This window comes from Neodiprion virginianus, chromosome 7 (genome assembly GCF_021901495.1).
Source record: "Neodiprion virginianus isolate iyNeoVirg1 chromosome 7, iyNeoVirg1.1, whole genome shotgun sequence".
In the NCBI taxonomy this organism is placed as follows: domain Eukaryota; kingdom Metazoa; phylum Arthropoda; class Insecta; order Hymenoptera; family Diprionidae; genus Neodiprion; species Neodiprion virginianus.
This window is the reverse complement of record NC_060883.1, coordinates 23,979,940-24,007,770: the sequence shown is the minus strand read 5'-3', so window position 1 is coordinate 24,007,770 and position 27,831 is coordinate 23,979,940. Positions and strand designations below refer to the sequence as shown.

At 40.0% G+C, this 27,831-nt stretch overlaps 2 protein-coding genes across 10 annotated transcripts in view; one reads left to right on the top strand and one right to left on the bottom strand.

The window, feature by feature from the left end:
* The first annotated feature begins 385 nt into the window (after window positions 1–385).
* Window positions 386–13,377, top strand: LOC124309039 (protein no-on-transient A-like). Of its 3 annotated transcripts, XM_046772255.1 has the most exons (14): window positions 386–752; window positions 1,535–1,672; window positions 1,958–2,176; window positions 2,392–2,693; window positions 2,783–3,078; window positions 3,285–3,475; window positions 3,600–3,732; window positions 4,136–4,155; window positions 7,019–10,578; window positions 12,162–12,210; window positions 12,429–12,516; window positions 12,695–12,769; window positions 12,966–13,013; window positions 13,242–13,377. In XM_046772255.1, the coding sequence occupies exons 1-9, from the start codon at window positions 522–524 to the stop codon at window positions 7,292–7,294; spliced, it is 1,806 nt and encodes a 601-aa protein (XP_046628211.1). In that variant the 5' UTR covers window positions 386–521; the 3' UTR covers window positions 7,295–10,578; window positions 12,162–12,210; window positions 12,429–12,516; window positions 12,695–12,769; window positions 12,966–13,013; window positions 13,242–13,377. The 3 variants fall into 3 exon arrangements, with proteins under 3 accessions (XP_046628211.1, XP_046628214.1, XP_046628213.1); XM_046772258.1 differs by lacking the exon at window positions 7,019–10,578; XM_046772257.1 differs by lacking the exons at window positions 4,136–4,155; window positions 7,019–10,578.
* Window positions 13,378–14,177: 800 nt separating this feature from the next.
* Window positions 14,178–27,831, bottom strand: part of LOC124309044 (cilia- and flagella-associated protein 298) — a 39,977-nt gene continuing 26,323 nt past the window's right edge. The window contains exons 1-6 of one of the 7 annotated variants that reach the window (XM_046772268.1): window positions 23,348–24,172; window positions 22,891–23,239; window positions 21,491–21,781; window positions 21,195–21,388; window positions 20,783–21,102; window positions 14,178–17,520 (exon numbers count right to left, since the gene is read on the bottom strand). In XM_046772268.1, coding sequence (XP_046628224.1) covers window positions 17,391–17,520; window positions 20,783–21,102; window positions 21,195–21,388; window positions 21,491–21,781; window positions 22,891–23,095 — 1,140 coding nt within the window. In that variant the 5' untranslated portion in view covers window positions 23,096–23,239; window positions 23,348–24,172 and the 3' untranslated portion in view covers window positions 14,178–17,390. Of the gene's footprint in view, window positions 17,521–20,782; window positions 21,103–21,194; window positions 21,389–21,490; window positions 21,782–22,890; window positions 23,240–23,347; window positions 24,173–27,831 lie in introns of those variants that run through there. The other 6 variants (XM_046772274.1, XM_046772269.1, XM_046772271.1 and 3 more) reach the window with 6 other exon arrangements.

Here is a 27,831-nt window from a genome sequence, read left to right as displayed (position 1 = left end):
TCGAGTAGAATGGAATCGAGCCAATCGAGCTGATGTCGGGCTTTAGCGATGATTTGAAAAAATGGCGCCGATCAAGTCGAAGTCCGTGCTGCATGTAATTCAGCTACGACGATCATTCGTCTACTACGATAAAATAAACGCAGCGCAAACACGTCGTCGAACATTTATATTTTGTTCGAAATCCATTCTCGTCGATAATTCCGGGTGAAATACAAGCCGGAATAGATTAACGTAGTTTCCGTAAGAACGTCGGAGCCGTCAGCCAATAAAAAGCGAAAGCCTCGAAGCCGTCAGCTAATAGAAATCGAGAACGGCGCTACCCGTCGTGCCTCGCGGTGCGGTTGTAGAGGGGGGAAAAGCCGGCAGGCTCGTCTCGCGTCGGCGTTGCCATTTCTCTTCGTTGTTACACCTCAGTGTCGACGCGTCGTACGTCGCGAACGTAGTCCAACAACGGAGTTGACTCCGCGCTACGCGAAGCTTTTTTCCCACCATCATCCGGCCGTTGACCTTGCAACGGAATCATGTCGGGCGCTGATGCTCCCAGTGTTAAATCCGAAACCCCGAACAACGTCCCGCCTGAAAACACGAACGATAATCAACGCGGACCTGGCGGCGGTGGACGTGGCGGTGGTGGCGGTGGCGGCAGCGGACCTCGAGGTAGGAAAGGATCCCGATTTTCTGGAGGTCGAGGAGGAGGAGGAGGAGGCGGAGGCGGAGGCGGCGGTGGTCCAGGACCCAGAAATGACGTGCAGGTAAAGCTATTACATTTGTTACGAGGTCGAGGAAAGCGACATTTTCTTTTTTCCCCACCAAACATGAAAGTATATGTTGAGAGTAAATCGATCACGAAGCTTACAGTCTTTCACTATTTATTTTAATTGGGCTTGATTTGATACCATGTACACCAATTTTTCCTACGGCTAAAGATTCGTTAAAGGTTATTGATTTTTTAATCCCCTGAAAACTATCTGCGCGTCGGTCGCACGGAATTGACAAACACAAAATGGCGTCGTAAGGCGGCACGCTCGTGTTCCGCCCAACGCGATTATGCATCTTTGTTTCTTCCGATCTCATTTTTCCGGATTTTCATATCGGTGCGAAAGGTTTATGCGGGTGTAAAAAACCTTTGACTATGATCAGAATGCCGTATTTATTGATAAACCAATCGCCTGTTCCTTATATCGATCACACACTCCACGTTGCTCCGCGCTTGGAGTCCATTTTGTCAATGTTTGGATGTGTTGGATCTCGACCGGCACGTTGCGCTGGTTCAGACCTGCTAGAGTGACTCTACGTTACGTGTCTTACATTCATCCCCAATATAATACTCTGACCCCTAAAATACTTATTTGTAATTTAGAAGAATTCTTACCCACACCGAGATTGTTCTTATATTCTCGAGATATCGGTGTAAATAAGGGTTAATCGAAATGAAAAATAGGAAAGTTAACGACAATTCTTTCCATGCTACATTCATCGCACAATGCAAACAGTTATAGGAAATCGTCCAAACTTTCAGTATTTTTAATATCAGGTGAAAATGAATGACTCAATGGACGGCAGTATGGACATATCCATGTCTGACCTTGGTGGCGGACGAGGAGGGCCAGGCCGTGGAGGTAGAGGCGGTCGTGGCGGAGATCGAGGAATGATGGGTGGCAGGTCACAAGACGTGAGTTTTACCGATCAAAGTTGTGCGCGTGTTGCGAACATGCAAGTTGAAAACCCTGACGCCACGCTACTGCAAATCTTCATGTTTGCCGAGTAGTGCCAAATCATAGATTTATCGTAAGGGAATACTAAAGAAAGTCCGGCTAGGAAACATGGTTTGACTCGTCAATGTCTATCTGTGTGCCGAAAGTATGGACACAATTTGTTAAATAAGTAACAAATTCGGTTGCAATTTTGAGCGCCGTTCTACTTGGTAATAACTTCAACTACGTTGTATTTCATGCAGGATCGCCTAATGGAACGTATAATAAATTTGAGCGGGCCGACGCATGAGCTACAGCCCCAAGATACAACAGAGAAAAAATTCAGCGGCAGAAATCGTTTGTACGTTGGTAACCTTACCAACGACGTTACAGAGGAAGAGCTTCAAACTATGTTCAGCGCGTTTGGAGAAGTTTCAGAAATGTTTGTGAATAACGAGAAGAATTTCGCATTCTTAAGAATGGTGATATATGCTCTACATTTCTTGAAATTTCCAAATATACAACCTATCGCCACATTATGTGATTAAAAAAATTACCGTTTGACTTCACGATGATAATAATCATTTGGCTGCATTATTTTGCTATGACTTGATTCTTTATGAATTTAAACCGATGTTTTCACTAGTTTATAACAATAATAACATTCGGTATTTTTTTTCCCCCCCGTGTTATGTAGGACTTCCGTGCTAATGCGGAAAAAGCAAAGCATGAACTGGATGGCTCGATGCGAAAAGGTCGTGCAATAAAAGTACGCTTTGCCCCGCATTCGTCAGCTATTAAAGTCAAGAATCTTACTCCTTGGGTGTCGAATGAACTCTTGGACAGAGCGTTCAGTGTATTTGGCGAGATTGAACGTGCGACAGTTATTGTAGATGACCGAGGAAAAAGTATGGGCGAGGGAATAGTTGAATATTGTAGAAAACCAGGTGCACAACTGGCGCTTAGGAAATGTAGCGAAGGATGTTACTTCCTTACTGCGTAAGTGTGTCAAAATACATTTGTGAAGGTTGTAGTCTTTCTTTTTTGTGTCTTCATGAAATGCGACAACTTGATTTATTTTACCGCAGTTCTCTCCGACCGGTCGTCGTCGAACCTTTTGAGCAGCAAGATGATATAGACGGTTATCCAGACAAAAATTTACCCCGTAAGAATCAAGAATTTTATAAAGCTCGTGAAGTTGGACCGAGATTTGCACAGATCGGTAGCTTTGAACATGAGTACGGCACTAGGTGGAAGCAGCTCCACGAACTTTACAAACAGAAGGAAGAGGCGTTGAAGAGAGAAATGGCCATGGAGGAAGAAAAGCTTGAAGCACAGATGGAGTTTGCCAGATATGAACACGAGACTGAGCTACTACGCGAACGTGAGTGGATGGGAATAACTTGCTCGAATTTCAACACATGTCCTGACTGTGCGATAATGATGAAAAAAATTACCGTTTGATCAACATGATAAAATTATTTTGGCTGCTTTTTAAGTTCTGAATATTGTCTGAACTGTCTTGATTTGATAACTGTCCTCAAAGTCGAGAATACTTCTTGATCAAATTTTTTCTCCGGTGGACCACAGAGTTGCGAATGCGCGAAGCTGACAGGGAAAGGCAAAAGCGAGAGTGGGAGATGAAGGAGAGACAAGCCGAGGAGCAAAGAACACGTGAGGAAGAACTGCGGAGGAGACAACAGGAAGAAATGGCGATACGTATCAGGCGGCAGGAGGAAGAATTACACAGACGACAGCAAGAGAATAATCTCTTTATGCAGGTAAACAAACTTGTATTCAAAAATTTCCCTTTTACGGTAGATGACTCTTGTTCCCTTGATAAGTTGATACATTGACACAGTGATGCGGTTTATTAATTTTTGAAAAATAATTTTCATCCTACAGGAACAAGCCATACGCGGCGGCGGCGGCGGCGGCGGCGGCGGCGGAGGTGGAGGGGGAGGCCCTGGCAGCATTGGTGGTAAAAATTATGATGCCATCAGTGTGAATGACCGCGACGGATTTGGTCAACCAGACGGTGAGTGTTTTTCAACTTAACATGAATGGTCACGATTGAGCTTGTTGTTTAGTATTTTCGAATTGTGCTACTTGATGAATAAAATGTCACGTGAAAAAAATCCCTGACGCCACGCTTGTTTCTTTGCTGATTGAAGATTCTAAGTGCCAGAAATCATATGAATAAAAACAGGGAATAGCAAAATCATAACCCGGCTAGGAAGCATCCTGAAACCTACTTTATGGTTCTGCGATGTGCCAAAAGTTTGGGCACATGTTATTATTACAGTAAAAGTTGAATAACTTGAACAGTAAAATCATTAAAAATAAGTAAGAACTTGGAGACAAAAACACGAAAGACTCGCGAATGTATCCAAACTTACGAGAACCAAGTAAGCAATGTCAATTTTGTTTTTCTATTTCAGGCGGAAACAACTTGCCAGTGGTAATGTATTAACTCTGTTTACAAAATTTAATCGTAGTTGAATTTTCGAATTCACCTGTCTAGTTTTTTTTTTCTTTTTTTTTCTTTTCCCTTTAAATTTTTCATCTGGTCTCCACTGTAATTTTTTAATTTTTATCGAATATACCTGAAGCATCTGAAAGATTTGTAAGATGAGAATGGATTTCGAGTCCAGTTTATATATGAACTGGATCTTGTCCGAGCATCGAGATATAGCTTCGGCCATTTATTGCGAAGATATTTTTCCTTTTTTTTTTTTCTACTAATTTTCCGCTATTGCGTGTACTCGTGAAAGATAGTATTTCTGCATGACACTTTAAGGAGAAAAGTGAACAAGGCATTATTACTGGCGAATTATCTGATGGCGTAATTTTGCACAGTACTTTTCTATTTCATTAATAAGACGTTTTTGACGTGTAACAGAATTTTATTGTCTGCAACAAGAAAAGAAACCAATTTTTATACACAATCGCTTATCGATCTCAATGAACTGTACTTGATAAATATAATATTACATTAACGACGATTTCACCGAAGTTCAACAACTGAAACATATGGAGGGGTCACCGAGCATTAATTTCTATTACAATGCGAGATCGTCGCTCTCGCTCGAGACTGAACGAGAAAGTCTCACTCAGGCGTGCTCGGCATGAATAAAAATCTTCGGGATGCAATTGAATTGATGATTAATTTTTATACCGCAGAACATCGCACATTTTTTGTCCACGTTGAAAGGTAGCCTAATTGATGGCCGTGAATAATAAGATGAAGGGAAACAAGGCAGTATAAAGTTTGCAGAAATATGTTTAAAAAACTTGTCTTCGGGCATATAAAAAACGTGCATGTGTATAAATACCCCCGAATTAAACAAAAATGACGCGCTAACCTTTTTGTGCCTACACGACACTGGATATGCTTTGATATATATGATATATTATATACATATATATATTTTAATTCCACTTTGCATCCAACGTCATCTTCTAGTGTGCGATTGAGAAGGAAAAAGAAAGTTTTAACCTTAGGGTGGGAAAACATTTGACGTGGTAAAGTAGATGGTATTAATCTACTTATTTCGAAACATTGATTACCATTTCTATTTACCACTGTTATCTCTCCGCTGCTGATTGCTGTGACCTGATGAAAAGTACTCATCAACATATTCGTAAAATTTGAGTGATTTTAAATCTTTTCGTAGATATATGTTGAACCCCAGGCGCATTATTTGAAGGCAAAAAAAAAAAAAAAAAAAATACAAATTTTTTTTTTAACAGAAGAACAAAAAATTAACCGTGTGATGATGCTTAGCCGATTACTTTTGCTCACCCGCGAACACAACCTCGCCTATCATGCTGAAGAAAATTAACATTCTACATAACAGTTTCACGCCAGTTGTGAATACCGCGTTTAAAAAATAAAAAGAAAACATAATCCGTTCGCGACATTCAAAAATAAAGCGCTACACAGAAAAGCAAGTACTATCTGTGACAACGTGTGCAATTTCTATACATGCAATGCTACGTTTGGCCTCTCCATATGGTTGCAGACAGTCAGTTCTGTATCTTGTTTATATCTATTCGGATGGTTATTTAAAACTTGGACGAAAATCATGGAATTACGGGACATTATCTGTCCAATTATTATTATTTTTTTTTTTTGTTAGACAGGTGTGGTTCAAAATATTTTTCTTGCATTCATTAATACATTGAATTTATATTTGTGGCTCAGTAATTCCATGATCAGTCTTACCGTACGTGGACCAAGAAATGCTTAACCACGTCCCAACTGCTGTGAAGAGAGTTTTGACCCTCGTCTCTGCTCTGCTCGATGTGAAAAATTCGTTGGATACTTGATTTTTTTTTTTTTTTTCACGTTGATACTGCTTGTACCTACGCGATCAACACCGTCCACTTATATGTAAAAAAAAAAAACGCCTGTATCGTCGAAGCGTTAGTTGATTTGTGAAAGAGCGAACTTCTCCCCCCCCCCCATCTCTTGTATCTTACTCTTAAGCAACACTTTACATTTTCATACGAAAAAGATGATTTTTTCAGAGCTTGAAATTTGCGAAGAGCTTGCTTAGAAGACCCTGATCAAGTTTCTTTGCTGCTCACATCGCTTTCCAGCTCAAGAAACTATCATTTTTTTTTAATCCACATCTGATATCATTTTACGATTTTTCAGGAAATGTTTTGTAATGTCTGAACAAGTATTATGTATCATCCGTAGATTTTATCTTGTCAATTTCTCGATATCCATATCTTGGTTACTCGTCGAATCGCAGTTGGTATTGTCTGTACGCTTATAGACAGCTATTTGGTTGTGTTAGGCATTTACTTGGTCCTCTGATTCTGTGTGAATTATTTTACACGTGTGATAAAATACTAGTTGTTGATGGAAATTAATTGATAGGAAAATAAATTTAGTGGCACGACTAGTTACAAGTACGTGACACGATCTTAGAGGCACGAATAATTCTGATTCTGTCGAAAGATATTTACATTTCGCATTCGTCGAGAAACAACTCTCTAACATTGTATTTTTTCCCATTTCTTTTCTATGTGAAATTGACCGATGAACCTCTCTGCTGCTGTCAAACACGGATGGTCACTGCCTGTGAATGAACTATGAAATGTGTTTTTAACGGTAAACACAAAAAAAAAAAAAAATACCATTCCATCGTATGCCACGATGTAAATCTATGCTTATCGATTCCGCGATTATGTTTAATCATAACTTCCAAAACCCGTAATTTACATCCACGTCTTTACACGTTATTCTGGTCGATCGCGCTATCGTTCGTCACGAAATAAAATGAAAACAAAATGGCCTTCGTCCATGACAGGATCCAAAGTCTTTCCTAGACGCGTATAATAACATGGACCGCGGGGGTCGCGGCGGCGGTGGAGGCGGCGGTTATAGTGACGACCGTGGTCAAATAATGGATTTGATGGACATGAGGGTCGATATGGGAAGCATGGGTAACATCGGTAACAATCGGGGCGGTAGCGGCGGCGGCGGCGGTGGCGGCGGTGGCGGAGGCGGCGGGGGAAATCCCCGCTGGCAAGGAAACGACCGTGGTCGACCCGACGATTATCCTAACAAGCGAAGGCGATATTGATACGGGAATGACGAATCGCAATCGCCTAAAGTATGAACATTGATACTAACGACAGAGAGAGGAGAGAAAGATGAGATGACGAAGAAGAAGAAGGAGAAGGAGCAAAGGAAGAAGATAATAAGGCCGACAGAGATCCAAGAGTTGACGGAAAGTTTATTATTTCTTTTATTTTTTTTTTTTTTTTTTCCCCCTCGCGATCCCACTTTTAGCTCAGTTTTACACGCAATCGTTTCGTACTGTGGATATATTATAATACGCGATAATCCTTCGATATCCGAACGCGTTGTAATACTTCTATTCTTGTGCAGTGAAATATGCAGTATGGAATTCGAACGATGTTTTAAATTTTATACCCAGAATTTGGACAAGTTGACGAACTGCGGCATATCATAAATCGAAGACTTTCTATACCCAGGAAGGTGTTGACTTGTGATCGAAAATCGAGTCTTCGGACTTGGTGAAGTATCGAAGAAACTGGGTGGGGTGGAGGGGTTGAAATTTTATCGTACATAGCCCGGCGCCGTAAACATTTCAGCGAAGTCCGTGTATCGCTACCTAGGAAATCTTCGTCTCCGTCGACTTTGACGATATTATGAAATGTGAAAATATTTCTCGTACATGTCTACCTACTACTACTATATGGATCTAGGGGCGTGTATTGTGCTACACGAGAACTTTATCAGGTACTAGAAGAAAAGAAAAAAAAAAATTAAATCGACGGAACTCTGTTTGATACTTTTATTAAGTTTATTCTCTCGTATATCGTTATTTGGTCATTCAGCCGCTTCCCGTTTTACACATAATTTTTTTTTTTTTTACATTGTTAACAACACAGCTCGTTACTTTTGTTAAACTATCTTGACAAAAGAACAGAAATATGTAAACCAAACTTATCAATCGTTCACTGCGGTGTCGATGATGACAAGATCATTGCTATCGTCGTTAACTTGCAAGGAAAAAAAGCTACCCTGTTGCTGCTCTTCCAGCAGAGTACGTTTTTTCCCCTCAACGTTTTATTATTAACCAACGATGAAAATTATATTTCGATACTACTTGCGAAAGTTATAAAATGCAGATCTTTTGTCGAATTTACTTCCGAAACGTTTGATTGAAATCAGGGTGTAAAAAACAATCCATTCCACGGATTCCTCAGCTGAAAATTGATCTGGTTTTTAGCTTCAATTTGACGGCTCATTTATCATTACGACCTTAGAATCACGAAGAATATATAGATAATCGACGTGACTTGACTGTATTATTAATAATTACTAAGTTGTACTTTATATATATTATACAAATAATAACTACCATTAGTAGTGTGTAAGTGTGGAGGTATTAATTTTGACTGAAATCAACAATGTGGATATCTAACTTGAATGTTTTGTTACGATACATAATTTGAAGAAAAAAAAGGAATACGAGGCGAAATAGTATTGATATCGATATCCGTCATCGAGTATATCGAAAAGTAAAAAAAAAAAAACAAAAAAATAGTTCGTATATAGTAAATTTGAAAAAAGTCAAATCCTCTGTAATGAATTTTATCAGATGAATGACTGATTCGAATGAAGGTTACTGAATAACCATCCATAGCATAAATTGGAAATAATGTTATTATTCCTTTCTCGATTACATACACGTATATATATATACAAATATATATATATATGTATATATATATAAGTTTGAAAACAACAATTACCGTAATTAAAACTTAGTAATGGAATTAAAACACGTAAATCTCAACCAGCGAGAAAATATTTCGGGTTGATTATCACGAGATTGATATTAAGTCATGGATAATTTCGATCTGTGATACCGAGACCTGTTTTTTTTTCTCACAGAAAAATGAATTTAAAAGTTTATTAATAAAGTTAGAGAACAAAAAAAAAAAAACTGTGCGTCACTAAAAAAATCGGAGTTCATCTATTTCTTGCTCATTACTCATAACGCCAATGTTTGCAAATCAATCTCATCAATTCGATTGATTGATATTGCAAAAATGATGAAAATATTCTAATTACGCTTGTTGCGTATTTCTGTACTATACGTGACTTCAGATGAACTTTTCAATATGGCGTGTGATTTTTGTTATTGCAAAAAAATATTCGTTATCAAGCTGTAAATATTGTACTTTATCTGGAGTCACGTTTTGCGTGTTTGCGAAATCACTGAGAAAAACGACTGGAGCTTGATGAAATTTCTGATTGCAAACGTGCATAAATATTTGCAAATGATGTATCTCAGCGTGACATTTTATCAATGAAATTTAACATTAACACGAAGAGAATTTATTATTTATCACAATCTACGCGGCCGAAGATTTATGGACTCGAAGAAACTTTTAAGAACAAACTTCCGTAACTTCAAAGTTTCTGCTTATGCGTGTAACAAAGAACACGCTTCGCAGCATCGATAATTGGAAATCTTTGCTGTGTGCATGTGTGTTAAATGTTGAAACGATCAAAGAAGAGGAGACACTCAAACATTTCCGTCGATTTTCCTGTTCTCTGGAACTTGAGAATTTTTTATTTTTTTTTTTTTTTTTCTTATTTTACAACTTTGGCTTATAAGGGAATCAACAATCTACAATGTGGAAAAAGCATCGCTGATATAGGGTGGTAATGTTTGTATAACAAAAACAAAAAACATTTAAAAAAAAAAAAAAAACTTCCATTTAATAATTCAATTTTTACAATCAATTTTGCAATCATTCCTTTACTGAAATTTTTCTTTGTAACAACATATTCTTTGTTCACTGTGCTTACATGCATCTTATTGAAGCTAGAAAATTTTTCTGAAATATAACTTTGTACTTCGTTTATAAATCTAACACAATTTTCTCTTGATCGTGTTTATTTTTTTATTTTTTGCTTTCTTTAATACCTTTTTTTCTTCTATTTTCCCATATTCGATAATCTACCAGTTGAACCGTCAGTTTTGAGAAATCATTTAAACTTCAGGATCGCTTGAATTTGTAAACCAATTTTTCTTGATGTGTGAACTTGTCAACTTCTCGACTACGCAGGAAAATTTTTCTGGATTCGAATAGAAGTACTGATGTGTATAACTGACCGAAAGCCCTGAGACGAAAACACTTTGGGTGTTTTTCATGACCCCGTGACTTCTTTGCCCAGATACCTATGTTTACAGTTTCAACATTATTATGTGATCCAAATGGTTGATCGCGGCAGTGTTCTTTAGCGGAGGAGAGACTGCAATCGCAAGATATAGGCTCTTACTATGTTGAATGAACTATTCATTGAACCCCCACTGTTACTGAGGTGAGTAGCATTTGCGAAAATGTTATTAAAGGTATATCTATATAAATTATACTTTATACACTTGGGGTGGGAACATGTGGAACTATTTATGTCCAGTACGGCAAACACTTTGTCACGATCACGTATGTAAAACTTGAAGATGAATCGATATTTTATTTTTAATCTCAAATTGAAATTTATAACAATTTGAATAAGTGTTTGCAGTACTAATGATACGAAGAAGAAAACATCGAACAATTATTCGAGTGGCAATATACTGAATGATAATACGTTCTCTGACTGAGTGTGTGTTCGTTATTCGAAACATGAGTTTTCTCCGATTGCGAATTTTTGTGCTACTGCTGCTGCTAATCGGATAAGTTTATACGTGAAGTAGAAAATTACCGGTTGCAAACGTTGTAAACTGCGATTAATGGTTTATGCTGTTTGTACCAAATGTAAGAAAGAAAAAAAAAGAAAGTAATTCTCTGTACCCAGTTCTGTGAACGATGGCAACTAATTGTCTGTGTCAATTGCGGAACAATCGCGTTCAGCTCTCGTAAACGATTTACCTACGATTTCTATAAACCCGGACCTCCCTGGATTTTGACGATTGCCGAATGTCGGTCCCCCTCCCCCTCTTCCCTTTGTACCTTTGCGTGCTCAGATTTGTTACAAGTCTGATTATTCGACGGATAAAACAGGGTTGTTACAAAAATGGAAAATTAAGTTGAATAAAAAATGTACTTGCGATGCAATTATATTGACAATTTTTGGAGCGCTTTGGCTGAATTTCATACTTTTGAAGATCATTTGATTTTACATCTAGCTGTGACTTGAATTACAGAATTGAGAAAATAATTTTATTCAATCGGTTTTTCATATTATGGTATAAACCATTTTGTGATTTTTTTTTTTTTTTTAACGCTTTGTAAAGCGGCGATTTGTTTTTTGTGGAAAATTTTTTCATAGGATTTCAAAAACTGGGAGAATTTTGCAACAACTCTGTACTGATTGATTATACGTACTTTTATTATCCAGCAAAATCACAGCGACGAATTTATTTGAAACTCTGTGAAATTTTATGCGAAGCGTTGGACTTGTGTGTACGATATTGCCGTAAATTTATAACCTGTTTTTTTTTAATTTTCTAGTCTCTAATTTCTTGAAATATTCCACATGATTTAACGCGCACGAAATGAACGTTTAAGTCAAACTAAACTTACCGCATATGATATTAGAAAATGGCGAGGAAATTATCGAAAAGTGATTCTTTTGCAATTGTCTATTATAGGGAATCTATTGGAAAAAGGTGTTCACATTTCTGTAACCGTCGACTTTGAATAATATTACTGTAGTTATTGTACAACAAACTTGCATTCCAATGTTGATCTATCGCGGAATAACATTACTGTAAGCTTGTACATCTTTTGGTTTGTTTTTTTTTTTCCTTTGTCTAACATTTCAAGGACATTCGGAAAAACGCAGTTGTATATTTGTCTTGTTATATTTAATGTCGTTAGTCATACTTGTAAAAGGGGATTTAATATGTTCTAATTATTTGTTACTGAATCACGTGTTAATTTTCTCTTCTGTCGTTACAGATTATAGCTGTAGGTGGCTGACGAGTCTTCGACGATCTACAAATATAAGGTAATAATGAAACAGAATTAATAAAAATAATTGCTGAAAATTAACAATTTATTATAATCTGTTATAAAATGATGAAAACATCTTTCGGGTCTGAGTACCATTGATGAAACAATTTCCCAACGTATTATTCTGAATCAATAATAGAAGAAAACAATCCTCTCGAAATGCATCGAATCTTATTCGCGATTCTGAAAATTTTGTCGTCTCTTCTGTTACAGGGATTTTAATCTACGACTTGGACACGTGAAAATTCCATGAACCGTTGAACGGAATTCTTTGGAAATTGGAATCTAATTTCCGCACGAGGTGAGAGAAAAGTTGTAAAAGTTTTTACTCGCATGTTTCGTTGTCATTTATTTCTACGGTGATAGCACCTTTCGGCTTTGATTATTTTGATGTCCCAAAATGATATGAAATGTGCACCGACGATATTTTAAAACAACTTTAGCACCGTCTGATCGATTATTTCCTCTTTTTGTTTCAGGTGACTGGGAAAAATGTGTGAACTTCGATGCAGAGTGCCACGGATTTTCCAAGATGAATCTCTTCCTGAGTTTAGGTAAAAGTTTTGCAACCGTCCACTCACATGGTTCGCTATAATTTTCTTCAATGATGATAGCATCTTTCGGGTCTGATTATTTTGATGTCTTAAAATATACCTAACGTGTACTGACGATATTTTAAAACCCCTTTCGCATTTCTAGGATTGATTTTAACACCGTCTGATCGATTATTTGCTTTCTATTTTGTCGCAGGTAACTGAGGAAAATACGTGAACTTTGATGCAAGGCTGCACGAATCTTGTAAGATGACACATTATTTTTTAGTTTTTAATTTTTTGTTTTATCTTCTACCGATATTTTGATGGTAATAGAATTTACGTACGTCAAAATGATGAAAAACTGGCTAGAGTCCTGAATAAGAGAAGATGACAACTTTTCGTTCGTACACTGACACATTCTGTTCGATCAGTCTGAGGATTCGGCTGCAGCTGAACTCTGGCTTACCAAAATTTGTTGATAATTTTACAGGTGAAAAATGGCGTACGATTCATTATTTCGTGGAAGATGTCCTCGAAGCTGGGATGGAGAAGCTCTACAGTACCTGTAATCACGTTTTCGTGAAAACAAAGTGAAATAAAAAGACTCTTCATAGATTAACCGTTAATTGATGTGTTGAAAAGAAATTTTCACGTGTCATTTACTAACCTTTTCTACTTTAATCGTTAATTACCAATCCCCAATTCCCGAACGCCTGAAAAGCTGGAAACTTTGAATTGACGCACAAAAGAGGGGGGAAAAAGAACTTATTAATGCAGACCGAGTGTAGGAAATAATCATTTGGTGAAAGCCTTGACAACATTTTATTATTTAACCGCAGAAAAAGCCAAGTATATTACATTTTCACACACGAAATTTAATCGGTATATATATATGTATATATAATATATGTATGTGTATAATTGATTTTTTAACGGTCGAAATTTTATAATTAATAATTTACATAATAAATTGAGAACGTGTTGTACATAAATATAAATTCGCGATCATGCCGAAATGCATGTTGTTGTTTTACCTTTTCTTTTTCTTTTTGTTCTCAACGCGTAGGTACGTGCCAAATGGTACAAAAATTATTAATGAACGTTTTTTTTTTTTTTTTTTTTTAATTTTATTTTTTAATTTTAACTTTTTTTTTTTTGCATTTTCCGTAACACTCGACAACTCATTTTATTATTACATCGTGACCACAATATGTACGTATGTATGTATTTAGAGTATGAAACAATACCGTTTCCACTTGTAAACAATTATAATACATTTTCTGTTATTCTTTATTCATGTATAATTGCATTTGAGGTGCGTATAGATGAGATATAATAGTCGATTTGATTTATACAATATACATGTGAAATTCAATTCGTGTGTAATTAAAAATTATCCTTGTAATTAGAAAATCAATCAAAAACACGGCCGGAGCGGGTGGAAGGAACGATTTTGGTGTTTGCGCTTTTTTATAAATCTTAGTTTTTATTACAATTTTTTTTTTTTGTTTTTTTTCTTAAATTTTTCTCTCCGTTTGTATATTTATTGTTACTTTTTTTCTCAATTCTGTCTTGTAGCCGCGCTGGTTAATAATGTTATATTTATGCCACTGTGAGAATAATTTGCTCGTAATCATTCGTGTGGTGTATGTGTGTGTGTTCGTGCGCGTGCGCATTTGTAATTATCGCTGTTTATATTATTATTACTATTTACTATTATTATTATTATTTCTCTCCATTTTATTACCTATAATGTATATTAATATTCCTTATCTATTATGATATTAACGTTTGAAGGTAGCGCCCATTTTAGTTAAATTGTTAGATTTTTTTTTAAAGCATTTCTGTGTTCGTATTTTTTTTTTTTTTTATATTTATTTATTCATTTATTTTATTTTATTTTTTTTTTAATTTTCTGGCGAAATTATTACCTTGCAAAGTAGCACAGATTATTAACAACAGCAACTATACAATGTTAGACTTTTTTTTTATCTACCTTTTTTTTCTTTAGCCCTTTGTGTCCTCAATTTTTTATGATCGTAATGTGTATTCTTATTTATATATAATTCCTTGCAGTGATTCAAAAATGCGATTATCTTCCTTATCTTTTTCTTAATGCTTTTCTTTCCCCCCTAATTTCGTTTTTCGCGTAGATATACATTTCGTTAATAATATAATATATTGCTCCCGTCTGAAATCCCTCATACAATTATTATTTTTAAACGATCCGCATTACCAACTTCGGCATATATGACGTGTTGGTTAATTTATTTTTTTCAATTTTTTTATTCTCTTCATTACTTTTACGTTTAAATTGTAATACTTATACAATATTCTCTTCTTTTTTTTTTTTTTTTCATTCGCCCCGTCTTTAAGTATTTATTATTGTAGATCACAGACAACTTGTTCTTAATTCATAAAAACAATTCACTTATTTCCCGTAGGTTAATAATAACGTATAATTATATATTATTTATTGTATGGCTTACACAAGATTACTTTTATTGAAAATGCAACATCTTACGCGCGTATGTTTATCTTAGAAGATTATTTTTAATTTTTTTTTTTTTTTTCTTTTTTAGTTTTACTTTTACAAACTATCGATTATTAGTAGCGGGTGCTGGGTGGTATCGGTATGTTTTTGTGTGCAAGTCGTGTTTTGAGCTGTGTTAAAAAAAAATATATATGTATTTCGACAATTCACATCTTGATAAGTTTTTGTATAACTTTATCGATTAGCACAGAAAGCAGAATTGCGTTGATTCCTTTTGCGTACAAATTCGTTTCTTGAAATAAAAAATAAAAAAGTGACCTGCTTTTTAATAAATCGAAAAACAGAACCAAAATATATCATAATGTAATTACAAAACTGAAAACTGTCACTTTTATAAACTAATCCTCGTGTCGTAGTCGTGTCTATATGTAGGTATAATTTAATAATTGGTGTTGTACGTTTGTTTTCCGGTGGCCAGAATTTGTGTAACGATGCACAGTGAGTGGTGCGGATATCATAACGCGTTCACACAGCAAGCGAAGTATACTTTTTTTTTTTTTTGTTTAAAATTTATCAATTATAGTACGTAGTAATTTTTCTTTTTCTTTGCTCAACTAATTATGCGTACTTTAAATTATGTTCTCGATACTTAATTAATTATATGCGACGTTATCCGTTTTACTTATTCATGCAAATGCGTTATTTAGTATACAGTATTATCATAACTATATAATACAATGCGTAATGTGGTGGTGTTGAAGATCATCAAGTTTCTTTACTTACATAATCGTTAATTGAATATTTTGATCAAACGGGGTAAATCAAAGCACGATGACTTTTTTTCCTTGTATATTTTTTTCTTCGTATTATCACCACCACCACCACCAACACGTGTGTAGTAATGCTTGTTTAATTTCATAATCTATGCGTGTACCGATGGTTATTCGTGAAGAAACGTATGAAAAAAAAAACCATCGGCAATACAAAGAATAATTATCCTGCACGTGTTTTTTTCATTGAATACAATATTTATATGGTTTTAATTAACGCGCGGTATATGGCAGATGATTATTGGTTAATCAGTTAATTTAATTATTTTAAAAGGCGGCGATCAGCAGAACGGGAAATGTACGTCAACGCTTTAGCGTTGAGTGTGACGGATATTTATACATATTAAAATAGTTACACAACAGTCGTACAGACGCGTTTGATCGAAAAAGTTTCATCCTTGTTTCGTTTTTTGTTGTGATTTTTTTTCTTCTTTTTCTTCAGTGTCAATCAAAACAGGCAGTGATAAGAGAGAAAGAGAAGTTAATCGTCTGTTACAGGCGTGCAATCAGTTGATGAATATTTCTGCGAGATTTTGGTTTAGCCATGGTGTGTGGTAGGATTTCTGTTCTCAAATATTAATAGATATAATCAAGTAAAATATAATTGCATACCACAGCTCCGTTTTCTCGTTTAGCATTATTATACGGCAAACTTATGTAGCACCACAGTCTCAGTTTAGAATTATGTAATAATCTTCAATCAACCAATCAATTCATCATAATCATAATCATTATTATTATTATTATTACTATTATTATTATTATTATTATACATCAAGGTAATAAAATTCCCTAATTTTTATTTATACGCGTATATATTTTGTTATCGTTATTATTTGTATGTTCGTATGAATATCGTCGATTTTATTACGTCAGTTATGTGCTGGCATATTTTGCGCAAAAATAAAATTGTAGCAACAAGAATCACACTCTGCGGTGTTGCTTAGTCTTTTCTTTTTTCTTTTTTTTAGTATTTCGACAAGTGTGGTCGGTTGGATTACGTGTTCGGGTGATCGATACTCGAGGCGGTCGCGGCTAGTACGTATAATGATTTATTTTCCGGCCAATTCCTTAGCTCCGTGTGAAATGCATATAATAATATAATTTATTTTCGTTATTCGTATTGCTCCGTTTGCCGTTCTATACGCGCACGTCAATTATGCTGATAGTTATTAATTTTTTCTTTTTTTCTCTTCTGAATCATCTTATTATTTAGATAGAATTTGTATAAATTAATTCATTCACTTCTCCGCATATGCAATTTAATATTATCATGTTTCTTCTCTTAAGGATACTCAACCGCGTATCTTTGGGCTTAGTGGGGCTTCCACGAAATGTTATTCAGACCTTGGAAATGACGTTTCAAACTGCCGCCATCGGCCCAGGTGGAGTTGAGATACTCGTCGTCATCGTCTTGCTCAAGTTTCTGAAAATAAACGAAATCACTTCATCAGGGAGTTAGAAGGCGCCGTTGAATCGGTCAGTCACAAATAATATAACTTTATTTTTCCACACGGTATGCAAAATGTATTCTATATCGACACTGTCGCATTTTGGGTAACTACGCCTACACGGTATGTGTTTCGTATGCACAGGCACGCCGCAACCGCAAATATCCGGTTGCGCGCAGCCGCGTTTCGTTGGCTCGCATTTGCTGGCGCCTCGCGGTCTGGCCATAACCGTGCCTGCACTACTAGTTTTGTCGTAACGAAGGCGAGGGGTCTTCTCGTGGCGTCTCGCTGCCTACGGAAGGCCCCTGAACCTCTCGCACGGATTTACCCTCGACGTCGAAATCTACGGAATATTATTATTCCCGGTGGAATTGTAACCGGCAGACCCGACGGTAAATTTCACTAATTGTAAATGAGCGTGTGACGTACTTTCGACTTTCTTAATTCACGATGATCGATTACCTCTATTTATGTCTATAATCGAGAAACCTCGAGTATACCTCCAGAAACGGGGTACTTGCGAATGTATGACAAAATTATAGGTATGTCTGAATACCTGGCCTCACGATATTTTGCCGTCGGCAATTCGCATTGCCGATTTATCAAGCTACTAACCGCTGTTATTTGCTTTTGCACGTGTGCGTGTATAGCCGAATTATCATGAGACAGCTAATCGACGTCGTGCGTACATGTATAATCGAGATTCTAACGGGCAGCTAAATCCAGCGACTGAATTATCGAAAACCACCCACCTACCCTATCAATTAACTCTTCGGAGCCAAGCCATAAACAAATTTGGTTTTAATTAGTTTTTACGTTGTTAACAAGCGTCCAATTACTAGCAATGAATACAATCAGGAAAATAGGTACGCAGAATGACCGAGTATCTGTTTTCCCCGTTTGCGTCAACGTTGTTCCGCACATCCACCGCTGCTCATTAATCGCTGACAATTTGCAAAATTCATTTACCCGCGTCATTGGAGTGACCGACTGTTCCGCAACGGTTGTCGGGTATAAGTTACTGCAAGGTACAGTCACTCCGGGTTTCAGGGCGGCTGCTAGTCGGGGGGATGAATCGATGCCTGCGTCCTTTCCTCGCCGCGGAAGCTTTTCTCACGCATATCGCGGCACTTTCAACCTTCGACGTCGCACGCAACCTAGAGTACCTTATTGCACCGTGCGTATGTAATCTTTACGCGCGTATACCCTCGGTCTTCCACCCTGCACTCAGTTCTGCGTCCACGAGTTATCGTGGTGGAAATGTGCTTTTATATAACGCGAGAATATTCTACGCGTTTCTTCATGCGTGATTTTCGTGCACAAGGTATACGTTTCTATGACTGTATAGTGAGTCTGCGAGTGCGCATGTGCGGAGTACCGAAAATACCACTTTCAAGTCCTGCGCGCATGCGCTGTCGCGAACAAATATGACTTTACGCGATCCTAACCTCAATCTCCTGCTTCTTGAAAAAACGCGTACCATACTCTCGTATAAAGAATCGTGTGCAGCGAGGAGGCAACGGTCTTTTCGCCTCGCGTATTCGCAATATTCGCAGTAGTAATACAAGACCGGTTCTGAACACAGATTCTTTTACCGACATTGGGAGTGTCGGTGAGATGTCGTTACAGGATCTGTATCCAAAACCGGTTTTGTATTTCTATTCACAAGCATGCTCTCGCCTTCGACTCTTATTTGCAAATTTAAACACGGCGCGAAAAGACCGTGTTTGCCTCCTCGTTGCACAATGTAGCACTTCCGTCGTTCTCGACACGTACATCGAGGCCGGATGACTCGCTGGTTCTTTATTTCTGCCTCTCCAGCTCCTCGGAGAGGGGTAGGGGGATGTCCGCTCGACTTCTCCCGATACCCCGACCAAAGCGAATGTTGTTTTTCTTCCGGCAGCGAATACAGCCCTAGCTGTCTCTTCGCGGATAGCTATACACTATTCTCTCCATACAAAGCGACTACGAGCTCGTGAACGATACGGATGGGGTGGATGACGGCGGTTTATATGATCTAGCGGAACGGATAGAGTCAGACTAGAGACGAATTTCTGCAGACTGTGCGGCGCCGTACCGCCAGAGGCAAACAACGATCGGGGGTGGAGAGCTTGCGGGCTACTTCGGATAACCCGAATTTACTAACGACATCTGGAGCCGGACCAATTCGTTCTTCGTCAACTAATCACCCTGCACTCTGCGCAGCATTTCAAGTCTTCCGTTTATGATCTCTCGATGATGCACGTAGCGGGTTCAGTTTTTATTGTTACGCACACCAGTTTCTGACTGGAAATAAATTTTCTCCATTTCTGCACTGTCTACGTTCGTATGCAAATCCCGGGAAATATGTATTATGCGCGTATTTATATTCGAAATTTATACCGGCGTATTGGAAAGCCGCAATTTTCTGAAAGTAGGTACACCGCGCGATACGCTTTGTGTAATAGCTTTCGATTCGAACGGCCCTTTGCACGAGAGAGAAAGAGCGACGGGACGACCTCGAAGAGAAATAGATTTTCAACCCGTGCATCTGCACCGTTCTGTCTATACCTTCTATATTTAGAAAATGTCGATTCCATTAACCAATTCAATAAATGTCACCTGCCTCGCTTATGCAACGTACACGCTTCTAAATAGCTGCTGGAGGGCTTCGTGATGTATAGACTTTGAAAAAATACGAATTTCATTCTTCTGGAGATTTTATTTCCACTCGATAATACAAGCTGATTTTTATTCGTACCGTCTTGTAGATATAGAGCGAAAGCTCGCTTTGTCTCTCAGTTAACGGCGGCCGGGCTTGAGAAGAAGCCTTTGAAATTACGACGAGTTGAAACATCGAAGCTCGCGCTAGGAAACCCCCGAAGTGTTTTGCTTTCACGAAACATTGTCAACGTAGAGCTTACCAGGCAAGCTCGTACCTAATCTCACGGTGCGGTATGTTTTTTACTCGTCCCCGTCCCGCACCTCTGTCTGTCTACCTATACGACATTAATCTTACGTATCCCTAGGAAACGATCAATCACCCTTATTCTCCGACCCACTCGAACGGAGAGTTCGCCACAGTTATTTATAGCCCAAAGACAAGTGATGGAAAAGCAGAAAAACCTGACTGAATTTAATAAGAAGATGATCAGAGAAAATAGTTGGTACGATTTTTCATTGTTACATTGGCAGTTGGTCGACGTTTGGGATCGATAAGCATCCTGACTGCTTCGGTCGGCTACTACGAGGGAAATAGCATTTGGTCTTCGCTTACCCCTGGACGGAAAGTGAATTTGGTATTCCATCAAGACTTTCCCTACTGATGTCGTCGGCCATCGCGACCTTCAACTGATGCCCAAAGCTAGCCAAGTCTTCTCTGAAGGCCTCGCTACCGGGCGTCAACGCTCCGCTGGTCGGCGGCAAGGGGGTCGCGTTGCTTCCGTCGACGTCGATGCCCTCGTCGACCTCCTCGCGGTCGACCAGGACCTCCTCCTCTTCGTTGTAAATTTTGAAGTAGGCGATGGTGAGATAAATCACCGACACAATGAAGGATGGAATCGGAATGGCCATCGCGTAGACGAGGTTCATGCGGACCTGGTGCATCGTTATCGTGTGGTTAGGAGGCGTTCGAAGAAGACCCCCAAGGGGTAGGTGGGGAGCGTAATAATCGTGTCTCGTATAGTGACCTGCCACATGTCCAAGTCGCTGATGACGATGCCGGGGTCGACCTTCGAGTAGTAACAGCTAAAATTGTGCCCTATGATCGTGTATTGCTTGTAGAAAACGCTGCAGTTGAGCATCGGCGGATAGCCGCATCCCTTGACGTTCGGGAATAGCTTCGCCCCGGTGAAGTACCACTCCGAGTCGTTGCCCATCAGACCTACGGAGCCGAAGACGGTGTTCGTCAGTGACCGGTACCGAACCGGAAGCCGGTCGCGCGATTAGCACAGATCGTACCGTTTCACCTGCATCAACGATATACCTGTCGGGTAGGGCTTGGCCAACTCAAAATCATCCTCCTCTCCGAAATCCTCGTTCACCTCTTCGGCGTAGTCGTACTCCCTCAAGGCCCGTGAACGTCGCGAACGAGCAACGTTCGCCTCTTCGTCGCCCTCGACACCCCCTCCCGCCCTGCCCTCCTCGACTAGTCGCGAATCCTCAAGTTCCGACGTACCGTTCACCGGGAGCTTGTAGTTGACCCGTATTTGCGTACAATCGTACAACTCTTTGGTACAACCTTCTCTGCACGATGTCCACGAGCAGTTACGAGTACCTGAAGCGTGCGTGAGAGGATGATAGCGACGACCTTCCTACTTTCATGCGGTTTATCATCGGACACACAGAACACATAGACAACCATCAGGCAATTTACAAGGGACAGCGAGGAACCCTGTAGTGATGGATCAACTTTTATGCGGCCATTGAGAAAAGACACGGACAATTAACAGTGGTTCCCGGTTCTACGAGGCTAACGCCGGATGCACGCTTGCCAAACTAACGAAATCCTTCGGGACACTTGCCAGGATAAAATCACGGAGATAGGCTAATAAACTAAAAACTACTTCTGATCTCCCGAGGGAGAATAAAAACAAACCGGGAGAAGAAGTAGATGGAAAATAAGATTAATAAAAAAAGCGTCGCACGAAACTCGGTCACACGGAATTACCGACCATTCGCGAGGGAAATTGGATCCAAGTGTTATTGCGCGTGTTACAAAAGCTTGTGTGAAAAATTCTCTGACTTATTCCTGTTGGCTACTGTTTACCAGTTCTTAGTGTTTCCTTTCCCGCGTCGTCCTGTAAAACGCGCGATTACTCGACCGTGGAAAAATAACGGACGACGTTGAAATTCCGACTAAAGAACGACAGGCGAATTAACGCTTGTACGCGAAGGGCATTTACCAGCACATACCGGACAGGGACGATAAGAAAAAAATTTACATCCGTACCGTGGTGACTATCTACGCAGTATTTTCGCTTTCGGATTTACAGTTGGCCACGACATTAGCTGCGGTACAAGAGTTATGGCTGTCTAGGCATGCAGGTACGTAACGGATACCAAGCAATGCGACAAACGTGCTGGGAATTTTGTAGTTTGGATAGCGAATAACAAGGAGATTGAGGGAAGGCGGAGGCAATTATGTATACAGAACGACGGAGCGGTGCAGTAAAGCGTCCGGGAGTTGGGTATAGTGTTTCGTTGCGCAGTTGTTAACAAAGACAAACTTCCGTTCAATTACGAGGACGAGAACGACAATGACAACGATCCTATGATAGCGCGAGAAGGCCGGCGTGGCAATGTGGGAGTGAGTGGGTATGTGCGATACGTGGAGTACGTGAAAGACGAAACGTGGAAACATCGCTGCGACGGCTTAGCCTTCACCTCTTCGTGACTCCACGTCGATGGTGACACACTCGGCGGGCTGTGTTTCGAACTGCATGAAGATGGTCGTGAAGGCAGGGTCGATCACGAATGGGACCAAGAAGAGGAAGGCGAAGAGGCTGAAGGTGCCGAGGAGAATGAAGAACGCGGTCGTGTAGAACAGTAGCTTTTGGAGGAACGTTTGGTTCTCCTTGTCATCCGCCATTTTGGAGAACCGATCGCGTTCGCGATGTGTTGTTTTTTACAATCAATTCTTTCTCCTGACTTTCTTCGATCCTTATAAGCTGTTGCCGGCTGCTTTCAAACGACGGAATGTAGATCTTGAGGTAGACGAGTCTAAAAATTTATTCTACACACATCGGTTAGCCTCGCTTCAGAGGGTCAAAGTTACCAGAGCCTGCATATTATCTCGTTTGTCAAAAAAAAAAAAAAGAAAGTTTTTTAACAATACAATTACCTCTCGATCAATTGAAAAATCCAATTCTACAACGGCGATTTGTTTCATTACCGAAATGAATTGTTACGGATGTACGGATTCATCGAGCATTTACTCCGGCTTAGTCTCATGGCTGGAGGGATCTCTTATGCTTGTTTTACGAAAAGTAACCCAAGTAAAAATAAAATAAAACCCGAAGGAAAAGAAAAAAAAAAGGAAAGAAAAATATATCTAGCGTTGGGGATTCATTCGGTGCTGGCGGATTGACCAGGGCTCGATTTAAAAAACAAAAAAAAAAAAAAAAAACGAATCAACGGTGACGCGGTGGTAACTAAACCCCCTACAGCGAGGTACCGTCGGGGCTGCACGGTGCCCCCTTTTTAAGCCCTCTCATCCTCTGGTCAAGGCCTTCGTATCCCGGACACTTCTTCCTTGACTCCTTGTTATTTTCTCCTCCTCTCCCCTTTTCCGAGCGCTTTCGGAAGCGGTGAACAGGCGGGAGTCGAGGGGCACTATTTTACCACATCGGCAATCACTGTCCACATTATTTGATACGTTCGATTGATTTCGATTAAAAATACTAGTCCGTTCGACGGGTCGAGTCAACGCCGGTGTGCAGCAGCCCGATCGCTGTGCAGGTCGATTATCTCACGACATGTGTATTGTATGAAAAATATAACAACAATGGTAACAAGAACGATTTCTGCTCGGCGGAGAGTTGCGTGTCAGTCAAGGATTACGTGTGTACGTATGGTTTATTTTTCTAATGAGGGGGTAACCTCGAGTGGAGGATAGCACCCTGCTACGTAATCCTTGGTGCGGCGGCTGACGCCGGGCTACTGCAGGCTTCGGGCTTCGGGCTTTGGGGCGAGCTTACTTTCAACCCGACCCCAGCGCCGCGACGGCATCTGGTGGCATCGACCGCCGCGTCCAGGGCGTCCCCCGTGCAAGCTCAAAACCACCCTTGCTCGCACCCCCTCCTATCGCTATTTATTATTCATTCAAAACGAGTTGCCCGTCTCAGGATACGTAACTCACGTTCCACCCCTTTTCCTAACTTTTTCGGTATATGTCTCTGGAAAAAAAAGGGGGAAAAATACCCCTGTCCTTATTAGTTATTAAAAGAACGAGAAGACAAAATGCAACGGCGTAAAGATCCCTTTGCTGTAACGGTAAACAGATATCGTGCCAAGGGCTTGACGATTTTCATCGTTCAACAGCCCATCGCGGACGAGGAGAAGCGCCTCTTGGCCAATCTCCGATTTATCGATAAGTGAAAAGCTTTTGCCGCGGGGTTCCCGGGTCTCTGTGAAGAGGAGCACACGGAGGCAATGAGTAGATTATAACTTTGACGTATACACGCCCACTCAGTCGCGGGGGGGGTGTAACGGAATGTTCTCGAATCAGAAGGGGTTTCGTGCTTTGGAACAAAGAGCACTTTACAATCTTGAGTCTCAACTCAGTCGGCGAAAGAGAGAGGCTCGAGAGAAATTGGCGTCAACAATGATACTGCGCCTTCTACCGCTAACCAACCCTCGACTCGCTCTCTTCAGTTTCAGTCTCCCTGCAACCGGAAGACAATGACTTTGATCAGACGTAACGAAAGCTCAACACGGATCGTCGCGTTTAGTCGGCTCGTCGTTGTTTCAACGAGCTTACAGCGAGAAATCTGACGAGACAAACGAAAGGGAAGATGATCCATGTCGGGTGTCTTCTACCGTTACCCTACCGGGGTGAATTTCCTCCTAACTAATTGGATGAATTTACAGATGCGAAACCAGAGGCCAGGCCGGAGGATCCTCTTGCAGTCTTCGTCTAATAGGCGAATAACAAATTCTCGACATTCCGTAAAGCTCGGAGCTTTTTCCCTGCGGCGATGGTCGGCTTTGTATACTCTCAGGCGAGGAACGGAAGCTGAGTGTTGACTCGGAAGTAAAGAATGCAGAATTATCCCCAAAGCCAAAGATACTCCACTCCATTCGGACATCGTTGAAGCTTCTTTCATGGCTCTGGTTGGTTATTGCCTTCGCTCTTTCCGCAATCAGCAACGACGAGATATTAAAATTTTTGCCCTGTCCGCAGATGTCAAGCGAAGCTTCTCGACTCAAATTCCGGAATCCTGACACCCGTAAAGGACGTTAGTTCAAGCTTTGCCTCCTTGCTCAAATGAACCCTAATGAAAGCTCTGATTTCCCGACGTCTGGTTCGCTATTATAATCGAATTTGCCAGGCGCAGGGTGAGTTTCTCCTCCCTGTATAACAACCTTGTTCCTGTCCGACGGAATATAATTCACTGTTCGACGTATCGCTAGCGACTACCTTTCATCTTGCTTATACTTTGGGCGAAATCTCCACTTATAAATTCGAACACGTAATTCACAGTGGCCGACGGTGAGAGGTTGACCTTAAGCAATTTCTGGTGTTGTTCCAAGAAGAGATATGCGAGTGAATCGGCGTTGGCTTTAAGCCAGTCAACCAAAATGTGGGCCAAATGCTTTTCCACCCCAACCGACCGATCCCAACGCCTTTTCCCCTCTCGTTGTTAACCGGCTTAATTGCAAGTACCAAGCCGGAGCAAACGGAAAAATTAGTTTACGCTTAGATGATTATCGAGTCGTTTAACCTCCATCGAATTGTTTTTTCTTCTTCGCTCGTTCTATCCTTTTCTTTATACATATACCGAACGATCTGCGGATCAATCGTCGTTGTGTACGAATTATTTGGGTCAAATATGTATACAGTGATGCGGATAATTTAAACGAATACCTATGTTCGTCCGCAGTCGGAAAGTGACAGGTTCTGATAAGGTCTTCGTTAATAATTTACCGAGTCCTTACGTGGTAGTTTCCGTCAAAAATTGGGTCAAACTTTTATCTTCTCATTGCGAACAACCTATCTGTCTATTATTATTTGGCAAAAACATATCGCAGGGTTATGTTTCGATTCGTCAGGACTCTGGCGATGAAATGAGAATTCTCTTCTCATTGGTCAGAGGTAAGCTTTAATTTCACCAAAAGCAAAGATCACATCCCGTCCCCTCGGTCGCGAGCATTGAAAGGGAGCAAGTTTTTCCCGTCAGAAATTCTTCTCTTCTCGTTTATCCGCGGTATCGCCGATATTGGAAATATCCGTCTGATATTTATGACTCACACACCGATACCTGCAGCCCTGCCTCTTCTTTATTCGGCCGGGAATTTATTCCAAGTATATACCGTCGATAGCGTGTCGAGCCAGACAACCAGGTTCGAGAAACAAGCGCCAAAGATGCGGCATGATTTACGCTTAATCGTCGCAACTTTCCAACTTTTCGCTTTCGCGTACGCGTTACTTGACATCATAAATCGGCTAATTACGAGGCTTATTAAACTTATATCAACCCGTGGATCGGTTTATTAAAAGTCTCGAGTTGCCCGCGGGAAGTGATTGGATTTCCCTATCTCCCGATGAGGCACAAAGTGCACGGGGATGGAGAACAATGCCGATGAAAGGCACGAAGCGTGCAGGGCAGAATGTCGGATTACGTAACAATAGCGGAGGTGCTGCCGGGTTTAATAGCACCAGGAAATCCCATTTCCCGATTCCCATTCACCACCAGAATCCGACAATGTGTATATTTTTTTTTCTCATCCTCTTCCGCCAACTTCCCAGCGGATCCTGTGTCGGGACACATCGCGCATCGCCCGTCGACGTGTGTAAAGTAGGAGGCGTGCACGTACACACATCGGAAACCCCGAACCCGGGGGTCGGGATTAGGCAGGTATTGGAGTCGGGGAAACATTGGCACTGCATTTGTCGTAGTGACAGGTGTATTGATTTTATACTGCAATACGGCAACCCCCAGCTGGCGCTTCGGTTGCTCCAGGTTACCGCCATATTTGTTTCTCTTACGGGAGCTTTTCGCTACTGTGTGTGCAAACGCGAGCTTTTTCCAGGACTAAAACCTGCCCTCGGTGTCTGGCGCCTTGACGTGAGTAAAACAATTGATAATACGATTACACGTTGTTGCTACGTCGTTTTTCACACTTTTTTACACATTGCCAATTCATTTTACTCCCTATTTCTCTGACTGGTGCCACAAGATGATTTCACCACTAAAAACTCATACACGGATCATTCGTCCGTGATCTCGGACGCTGTGCAATTTTCGTGTGTACGAATATGTCAGAATTTTGACAGGTGGTCGCTGTCATTGATACGTGAACGTGTTTAACCAACTTTATTTTTTTCACAAAATTCTTCGTCTGTCATGAAGAAAATTTACTTTCAACGTTTCGACGATAGTTTCGTAACGAGCTTACTCGAAAGAAAATCTCACGTGGTTTGTAATCTTCGTCATCTCCCGGCTGATTAATATTCCCATGCTCAAATTTTCTACCCGAAGAAGTTCCTCGGTGAAAACTATAAAAAAATTTTGGGTATTTTTAGAGCCTTCTTTATTTGCCTAGAATTTTTTAACTCGCGAATAATAATAGTAATTTTTATATTTCATTATTTCGATGTCAGTG